This window comes from Cyclospora cayetanensis, unplaced genomic scaffold (genome assembly GCF_002999335.1).
Source record: "Cyclospora cayetanensis isolate NF1_C8 unplaced genomic scaffold, CcayRef3 CcayRef3_contig_164, whole genome shotgun sequence".
Lineage (NCBI taxonomy): Eukaryota > Apicomplexa > Conoidasida > Eucoccidiorida > Eimeriidae > Cyclospora > Cyclospora cayetanensis.
The window spans coordinates 21442-30982 of NW_020312108.1; the positions used below are offsets into that span (position 1 = coordinate 21442).

Consider the following 9541-nt stretch of genomic DNA (forward strand, 5'->3'; position numbering starts at 1 on the left):
CGTCGGTCCAACTACTCTGGCTTCTGGCCAGCAGCTTGCCGATGGACGACATAATATACGAAGCAGCCCTCTTGCAGTCCAAAAATTCAGATCATCATGGTAGTCATACAACGCAGGCTTCTGTTGATTGTTCCACACTCGAGCTGTAGCTTCCCTCCAGTTCCTGTTCTGCTCTTGCTGCCAGTGGTCTTTTACTTTTCTCTTGGGCTGGGTGTTTTTGGTCATGAGACGACTAACCCTGTGAAAAATTGCGTGAGGGCTGAATGTGTGAACCCAGTAAGAGAGACAGGAGCAACTTCTGCTGCAGTTGCAGCACCAGCTGCAGCAGGACCACCGGCTGCAGCAGGACCACTGGCTGTAGCAGCATCTCCAGCAGAAGCTTTAGCAGGTGTGCTGGGTGTCCGCATCCACTCGAGTAAGGAAGAGGATGATATACGTGACAGGAGAGAGGGGAGAGCAGGCGTTACAGCCTCTCCTCCTGCACATCCAGTCTTTATTGTGCCAGGAATTGCGGGTAGCGGCTTGATGGCTAGCGCTCAAGGCGCGTCACTGCCCTTTTGCAGCCCGTCGCCAGTAGATTACCCTGTGCCCTTCAGATTGTGGGCCTCTATCTCTCTGGTGAGGCCCCCACAGTCCCACCAGCTCTGCTGGCTGGACATGATGCAACTAAATGTGGACGCCACGGGCGAGAAGTACGAGAGCAAGGAAGGACTTGTTGTAGAGGTGAGGCAATAACGCGAGGGGAAATCGAAAGATACACCCATAGAAAGGCAGAAAGGGAGGCGCGGGGGAGCAGGTGGTCGGACAGATATAGAAGAAGGTTTGGGGGGAATGCCTCAGAGAAAGGGGTAAAACAGTAGAGCGAGCAGCGTATCAGCAGGAGGCAGAGAAAGCAGCAGATGGAGAGCGTCATGCTGTTGGTAATGGCTGTCCTCTCCATAGGTAGATTCATTTGGGGGAGCCCACGGGTTTGACTATTTGGACTATTATTACAATGAGAGATTTGGGGTTCCTGGCACTGCCTACTTCCACGAGACGCTACGGACTTTGTATGCAAACGGCTACCAGGAAGGTCAGTCTCTTGTTGGCATTCCGTATGACTGGAGATTTCCGCCCTGGCAGGTGAGCGGAGACTCACAATCTCCCGCGTAAATGTACACAGAAATGGTGAGCCGGCAGCAAGTGTGCGGTGTATTTTTCTCCCCAAGCACACGTTGCACGTGTCTGAGGAAGCATAGGCGCTGCCTCTTCCGTAGAAACCACCGGCCTCAGAAAGCTCCTTGTTGGAGGCTTGTAGAAGGCAGAACTGCTCTGCAGAAACTGTCTTTGATGGTGCATGTAATTTTTCGGGGCTGTGTGTGTTGGCTCCTTAATTGGGTGTAGATGGATTTTAGGCGTTTGAAGAAGGAAATTGAGACGCATGTGGAGGCGATGGGCGGTGCGAAGGCCGACCTGCTGGTCCACAGTCTGGGGTCTTTGGTTTGCAACTATTTCTTGAACAAAGTGGTGACTCAGGAGTGGAAGAACAAATACATCAATTCATACACACTTGTGGCTCCTGCAACGGGGGGCAGCTTCAAGGCCATTAAGGCCATTCTCACTGGGTAGGCACGCATACGTATACGAGCAAGCAGCTAGAGAGGTTAGACGGCGTACCCGGTTCCTCCTTTCGCGGTTGCCTGCTACGGGGAGAAATCCTAGGTGCTGAGGGTTCTGCTAGACTCGCCAGAACACGAAGAGGACACATAACGGACTTGGGAGCTTCGCACAGCTTCAGAAGGGGGGCAGACAGAGAGGAGATAGAGCCCTAGTGACATCTGTGGCTGCTGAGAAGGGCAAGAAGATGGGCCTGCACACATGAACCGATTGGAGCAGGCAGCGAGCAGGGAGGGGTCGCCGACTGATCGGCTTCGTAGTGGCGGACTCTGCTATCCAAATGGAAAGGACGAAGGGAGAGGGGTTTAGACCCGTGGATACTTACCTAGATGGAAGGTGGCAGATATGGATGAACTTGACCGATCCAATAGCAGCCCCTGTTTGGTGTCTTTTGTGATGCCTGTGTGCCGCGCGTGCTTGCAGCTACAACGATCCGGTGGATCTTACATTCTGGAACTTCTTGGACATCTCGCTTATCCCTACAGGGATACTGAGGGAGCTCGCGCGTAGCTTCGGCTCTATATACACTCTGCTGCCTGATATCAACGTGAGCTGCGCACTGAGAGGAGCGCTAGAGGCCGTCCTGGAGTCAGCTTGCTGCATGGAGCCTTCGGTCCCTTCAGGACGCAACAGCTTCTGTACGCAGGAAGAAACATATGATGGGACCACACACACCGAAGGGCTGCCATGCCTACGCCTGTTTTATTGGGGTAACTGTGTTGCTGCAGCTTTATGGGAAGGACCACGTCGTGATACGACAGCTATTGTCGAAAGGTGGAGGAGCACCCCTGTCTGTCGCGCTCTCGGGAGCTGCAGAAGAGAAGCCGTCCCCCGCTGCAGCACCTGGGGCTTTTCGAAATCTTGAACTCCGTCGTTTGGAGAGGCAACCGACCGCGGAGGACGAGGAGGAGGCCGATTCTGTTACTGCTGCCCAGCGGGAGACAGTGAGGGAACAGCGGGTGCAACAGGAGACAGAGAAGATGATACAGCAACACCTGAGGCAACTGGAGCGGCATGCGTCGGAATCCCAGAGGAAAGTGGATGTCCTTAAGGGGCTGGCGGGGGCAGCCGACGTCGAAGAAATCGTGTATACGCTTGGTAACTGGACAGTCCTGTTGGATCCGGAGCTCAGGACTCGAGCAAATGCTGCGTTGCAGCACATGGAAGGGGTGCTTCAGGACCCTGGGGTGAGTGTCATTTTAGCTTAGGAAAACCCCTTGCTGACTCGTGAGGGTTGGCTGCTGTGCTTCTTAGCTGTTGCCAGGTACACTTTTTGCCTACCCCAAGCTGGGAGGATTCCCCCGCTTCGCCGCTTTGCATGCGGATCTCGCGCTCTTGCTGCTCCGATAGAGATGCCTTTCTCTGCATGAAGCGAGCGAGTTGCTACTGCGAATCAGGTACCACTGTCTTTGCTCGCATCGGTTGGTGCAGGTCCCCACGCGTTGTATTTGGAGCGTCTTTGCCTTCCCCTCAACTGACATCAGTTACATTTATACTGGAAATGATCTCAGTCGCAAGCCTGTCCCGTAAGCATAATAGAAACTGTTGTGCAGATCCACGGGTGCTACAACAGAGGGAAAACGAACGCCCCTCAAGAACCTCCGTTTGCCAACGGCGTTTCTTCCCTCTGTCACACTCGGTAATTTTTTTCTACGGTTCTGTGTTGTCCTGTAGATATTATTCTTGACATTGCCATACTCCTCCTCTTTCCCTTTTCGACACGCACTTCTCTGCTATGCTAAGTTGTGCGTTCGTCTCTGTGGTGTCATTCTGGTGTCCCTCTGTGTGCGCACCTTGCGCGTGTCACTGGCTCACGTTATTTCGCATTTTTCCTGCTGCTTTGCTGGTGCCCTTCTACAGGGTTTTGGACGTTGGCGACGACACTGTGCCTCTACGTTCTCTCTCCGTCTGCGCGGGATGGAGTTCTACTTTCGAGGTAAAGACGTTCAAAAACTTGGACCACATGTTCATCTTCGCTGATGGAGGTTTCAACAGCTACATCCAGCTTGCATTCAGCTCTGAGCCAAGCCGCCCGCATGGATGAGAGGCTCAGGGATCAGGCTACGGCCTGACACTTGGGGTTAAGGGCCACAGGGAACTGAGCTCTGCAGGCTTCGAGGGCTGTGTAAGCGTGTTTTACTTGCTAGTGCCCTAAACTCGACACGGCGAAAAGGCTGAAGCCGCTGAGGCAGCAGTTTCTTCTGGACTACCATTCATTTCTCGTTCACTCGCCTCTGGCACCTCAAACCGTTCTCTTCCTTGGCGCTTCTCTCTTCTGCATTCTTTTAGCGTTGGCATTGGCCTATGGCCTTCACCGGCATTTTTATGTTGGGTTTGAAAGACTGCAAGGTGCAGCCGCGGGGATAGAAAGACAAGAGCCGTTTTGTGACCCGCATAAGGACAGAGGTTTTGGTTCTGCCTTTCTGTTCCCCAGGAAAAGGAAAGGGGCTCGCGCGGGTTATCACCGTCGATTCCCTTTTCCTTTGCTCCTAATCCAGGCAGGGTTTTAGAGTGTAGCTGCACCGCGCAAGGGAAAAGCAGACGAACGCGCTTTCACGTTAAGGGCGCCCACCCTCGGTGTTCGCTACATGGGATCTTAGCAGACAAAGGCCACGGTTACAGGATTGTGCTTCTTTGTCACGGTGGATCGGCGTTGTCTTTTCGCCCTCTACCTGCGATATGTCCTGTTTCTACGCCCGAAGTGCATTTGGGGCGCCGCCACAAAACATTCCGTATTCGGATTTAGCCGGCATCGCGTCAAAGTGGAGAGAGGAAACTCAGAAATTCTTTGTTTCTGTGTTTAATGAGGTGAAGAGGCTATGACGCGAAACCAAGTAGTTTTATCCATCAGATAAAACAACACTGCAGGCGTGGAGGCGGGGCGGCTGTCCCCTAGTCTTAGCAAAAGTCTGAGGAATGGGGATAGATGGAAGGGGCTCTGCTGCAAGGCACCTCGTCGTGCTACTCACGCTGGCCAGAACTAACCGCCGCTCGGGATCCAGCGGCACAATTATGTGGAGACGGGCAACTCTGAGGGAGTTAAGGGCGCGCCTATAGGTGGGCACGACGTTGTTTTTCCATGCACTGGCTTTAACATGCCCCGAGAACAATATGCATTTTCAGAATTACCACTCGAGTTTGCTCTGGGAGTTCACAAGAACCCTTCCCGTATCGGCTGGCGAGTTGATGTATTGCATCCAGGTGCTGTAGTTACTACCTAAAGGCAAGACAGTCTGTCGAATTGAGGGGGGAAAATCCACGAATTACATGCGGTCGTAACACGAGAAACAGAATTCGATTTATGCGGTAGTTCCAATGCGCCCTAATACGCGTCTAGACTCGGGAGGAACAAGCAAACTAAAGGCCCGTAACCTTATCGGAATACCAAGTATACCAAAGGGTGCATGTACTATAAAGATCTTCAATAAACAAAGAAAAGCCATTCTGTGGTTTTGCCTCCTGGCATGACGAAAGTACATAACACACCTGCGGGGTGTACGCACAAATACCCCAATCACCTGAGATTAAAGGCCATCAAAAGCCAGATAAGGGCATTCTCTGATCGTTACAGTATCAAGGAAATACCCTTCCAAAATGAATTACACGATTCGGGGATGCCGCGCGCCGCAGCAGCTCAGTGCAGCCTCCAGGCAACTGATTCTCCTTTGCCTCTAGAATAAATGGTCCATGACACGATCACGCTAAATTTACAGATCAAGCGTCGGGCAGCCTTAAGGGACCCTCTGTGGGGTTCCTCCCGTCAATAGGGGCGGCTGGGGGCAGTTCGGGGCATCTCGTACGGGCTTCCAGGAGGATCTCTGCAGAAAGGCAATTAAGAGAATATACGTTCTGTTGAAAGCGGCGTCAGAAACACAAAAATAAGCCACAAACAAACCAGGCTGAAGGACAAGTTGTACGGCGAAATATTCAGGAAGACCCCTAATCGCTGCTGCTGCTTTAGAGGCCGCGCGGTGGCCACTTGCTTTGCAGTAGCGCTACCAGGCGACACCCCTTCCTGCCCTTTCTTGCCAACTAGTCGTCTGGTTGACGGTGCGGCGAAGGCGTGTGCTGCATTCCTGGTAGAACGACGGTTGCCGCATTCAGATACACTGCCATCGAGCCTCCAAGCTGCAGGCCGCCTGGGTGTAACAGGCTGTGAAATCGACTTTGGTTTCGAACGTAAATTTTGGGGTGTACTAGCACGGGGTGTTGTAGTAGTGGACGAGCGGGAGCTTGTAGACATTCGTGTATTGTGAGTAGCCTTCGAAACGGTTTTCTGCGTTGCTTGTGATTTTGCCACTCGAGAAACCTTGGGCATCCCTTCAGACTCCGCTGCTGCACCCCGCAGCTGCTGCTGCCGCGTTTCTGTTGCTGGCCTGTTGAAACACCACAGGGCGCGTCTTTATTTTAGTTCGGGAAAATTGGAAAGCAAGTAGCATATGATAAAGAACTATTTTCTTTATGTAGAATACAGCAAATAGCCAATTGTGCGCTTTGCCATGAGAACGCTGCTGTGGGAAGAAAACCCCTTAACACAAAGAGATGCTCTAACTCATTAAGGTGTGACAACGCACGCTATGAGGTCACGAACAATCTCAGTGGACTTGAGTCTGCAGAGATATTCGCAGGGTCAGCGCAGAGCCATGATTTGCCTCATCCACAAGCCTCGCCTGCCCGTGCATCAAATTTTCAGCCGTCTAAGCTTTGCAGGACGATTGCTCTGCGTTCCCTACTTTTAGACCCTGAAAGTTGACGGTTAGTAAAGGATCTGGAGTTATCTGAGCTTACCGTTGAATGACAACATCTTTGCGCTGTATTTCGGCCTTGAGTTGTCTCCTCTGCTCCATTTTCTCAGACCTCAACCGGGCATTTTCGCTGCCAAGAACCGAAACGGCAGTTTTACACACTGCATTCACGAGGATGTGATTGATTCAAGCTGCGTACTGTCTGCTCATCATTAATCACTCTAAAATTCCTCATTTACCACTAGCTCGGATGTGTCTATCAGCTTCACTATTTACAAATCGCCCAGTGCCCGTTTCGCGAACTTGCGGCAGTTCCTTACCTCTGCAATTCGCAGATGGCACTATGCTGCAGCCTCAAGGCCCCATCGATACCCTCCTGCAGCATTAAAAGGTCCTGTAGGTTCTCCTTAAATTGTTCAAATTATATTTGTCATACTCAACTATAGGGTAAACCAGTAAGTGTAGGGTCACTGCTGTACGGCTCGTCTCTTTCGCAGGTCACGGGCAGATGTAAGGGAGAAAGGACGAGGCACAAAAACATAGACACATACGGGTCAATAGTAGAGAGTCATAATTGCGCTGTATTCGGCTTTTGTCAATCAACTAAATAAAACCGGCCTTCTGGTGTCTAATTCATGCGCAAGGGTAGAATAATTTTGCCTACGCCTCTTTCCCCTTGAAGAAACTCGAAAGCCTGCGTCTCGCTCATCAATGTAGCTTCACTTAGACTGCGACACGAAACGGCTCAGATACATACATCACTAAAGTCATTAGGATGTGAGGCTAAGTTTGATGTACAGTATGGCACCGCACCAAGACATCTTCAGCCGTTCAGGCTTTTGCCTAACAGCTGTGAAAATCTAGGAGCCTCAGTGACAGAACTAGCGCACAACCTTGATACGGCGTGTTCGGTGTAGCCCCTAACTTTGAATTGCTTCAAACTTACTATTGCCTCCTGGTGGATTCAATGTCGAGCTGTTTTTTGGCTTGTACCAGCTCTGCAGCGAGTCTGTCTTTGGATGCATTCGCTCTGACCAGTCGTGTGCGAAAGTCAGCTGCCCTCGCCTCAGCTTCTGTTGCCCTCGAAACGTGAGAGTGGATCTCGTCCTCTAACACTGATACGCGATTCTGGGAATAACACGATTAGCGCGCAGCATTGTGCAATAAATGGCAACGGACGGAAGGGCTGCGCTGAATCTCGGACATGCACATTCGATTTTGGAGCACGCACCAATCATGTAGCAGGAATTTCAGCGGGACAAATATTTCGTTTTCTGCACTATATAAATGGTATGTATGTGGTGTGCACAGCTTGAGTGAGCGGCTTCCGATTCGAGGGACATCTTCGCATCCGTGTTCTTTCGGCGCGGCGTCATTAGTTGTCCTTAACTTTTCATTGCGTGTTAAGAGAAAACCAAAATTTCTACTTCGCTGACTTAAATGAGCAATGTTATTGTGTACTCCCACCTTCAGCAGTTCGTGTTCTCTTTCCCGCCTGGCATCTGCTTCCAGGAGCGCATTGACATTTGCACGAGCCATAGACAACCGCATCTGCATAGGGGAAGGAAGGCAAAAACAAAGAGAGTACTACGATTTGTGTAGGGGTCAGAACACATCTAAACCCGACAGTAAACGTTCTGCCCCTTCAGACCCCTGTGGAAACCATGGAACGAAGCAACTAGCTATTCGATGAAAGATAAATGTCTAGCCAAACATACCTGGAGCACCGCTTCATTTTCTCCACCTGATGCAGTGATAGCTGTAAAATTGCATCGAAAAAAGCAACCAACAATGTTGCACTCATTCCACGCAAGGCAAAATGAACGCTTGTGTCTGCTTGTGGACCAATCCCCGCGGACACATATTCTCCCACGCAATACTGGGGGAGACGGGAAGGTTCCTTCACCCAAGATAGCTTCGTACCCTCTGGAGGCGTCAATAACTCAAACTGAAGGCTGACAACTTCTGAGTTTCTGCATGGGCCCCTACATATCGGGCACCTCCGCGCAGATATCAGGGGCTGCGAACAGAGCCACCGTCTCAGGCTACTCACACGCCAACGGACAAAATTATTCACAAAACACCAAAAATTATGTGACTTAATCCTTTTAACCTTTGAGTTGAAGGAAGCTGGGATCGGAATGGCTCAAGACCAATTTGAGTCGTTTCTGCTAGACAATTTGGTGAATCAGATACTGAATCACATTTGCGTTGCATGGCCTACTGAGGGCTTAAATCCCTGACTCACCAAACATTGTGATAAATATGGCCGCATTTCGACGAGGTCGCCAAATTTGTAGTCAGAGGTTCGCAGCAAATCGCACAGTCTGGCGCCAGATGCGTCATTTGTGTCTTCGTCGACAAAGACAGGCTGGTAATAGGAGGATACTCTGGTACAGGTAAATTAAGTGATTTCACGAATATGCCATTGCTTTTCAAGGATTTGGGCTCTCCGCCTTCACATTACGCAACATTCTGCATCACGCAACCTCCGGAGGCCAACATGAAAAGAGCCGGCACTGATGTAGTTTCACATTCGTATCCCTTTTTTCAAGTCCCCAAAGGCGAATTCCAGTGCAAAAATGACTGCGAATGTCTTATGAATGAGATGGATCAGTATCGGCTCGGCTGTGGGGCCCGCGTCCAGGCCGAATTCCCTAGTGGCCCTTTGGATGGCTTCAGTCCCTGGGAGTGTCTGCACCCTACACACACATACCAATGTCTTACTGGCAATAGTTTTCGGAAGTATTTTGATGCACAGTCTTGTAGACTTCGAAATATATTCAAACAACCCGAAAAACAATGGTTTCCACTGCCACCGTCAATCTCCTCAGACTGCTCGAGGCCGGCCGCAGATCCCAGACGCTTCCAGGTGCCATCGAGAGGAAATATCCAACTCGCCATTTTAATCAAAATGCATCTGTCCATGAACGATAAATCAGTTGGAGTCTAGACTCCGACTAGTAATACGGCGCAGCCCGCGCTCCTTTGAAGACTATAGTACGCAGTATTGGTCTTCGATATTCTCATCTATGAGTCACATTGTGCAGAAACGCGCTCAAAGCCTGAAGAAAAGCCTTATTCTTGTTCCCCTAAGTAGTCAGCATCCTCCCTTGTTGGCTACGAGCAGAGAACCTCCG

General features: G+C 50.8%; 2 protein-coding genes across 2 annotated transcripts; one reads left to right on the forward strand and one right to left on the reverse strand.

The window, feature by feature from the left end:
* The first annotated feature begins 41 nt into the window (after positions 1-41).
* On the forward strand, positions 42-3700 carry LOC34621926 (phospholipid--sterol O-acyltransferase). Its single transcript, XM_026337095.1, has 8 exons — positions 42-145; positions 444-723; positions 943-1122; positions 1384-1604; positions 2080-2203; positions 2385-2843; positions 3088-3182; positions 3517-3700. Exons 1-8 carry the CDS (start codon positions 42-44, stop codon positions 3698-3700), a joined length of 1647 nt encoding a protein of 548 aa, XP_026192880.1.
* A 3646-nt stretch (positions 3701-7346) lies between these two features.
* Positions 7347-9305, reverse strand: LOC34621927. The gene is made up of 5 exons (XM_026337096.1): positions 9129-9305; positions 8515-8621; positions 8146-8401; positions 7869-7952; positions 7347-7529 (listed from the first exon to the last, which is right to left on the reverse strand). Exons 1-5 carry the CDS (start codon positions 9303-9305, stop codon positions 7347-7349), a joined length of 807 nt encoding a protein of 268 aa, XP_026192881.1.
* Positions 9306-9541: the final 236 nt, after the last annotated feature.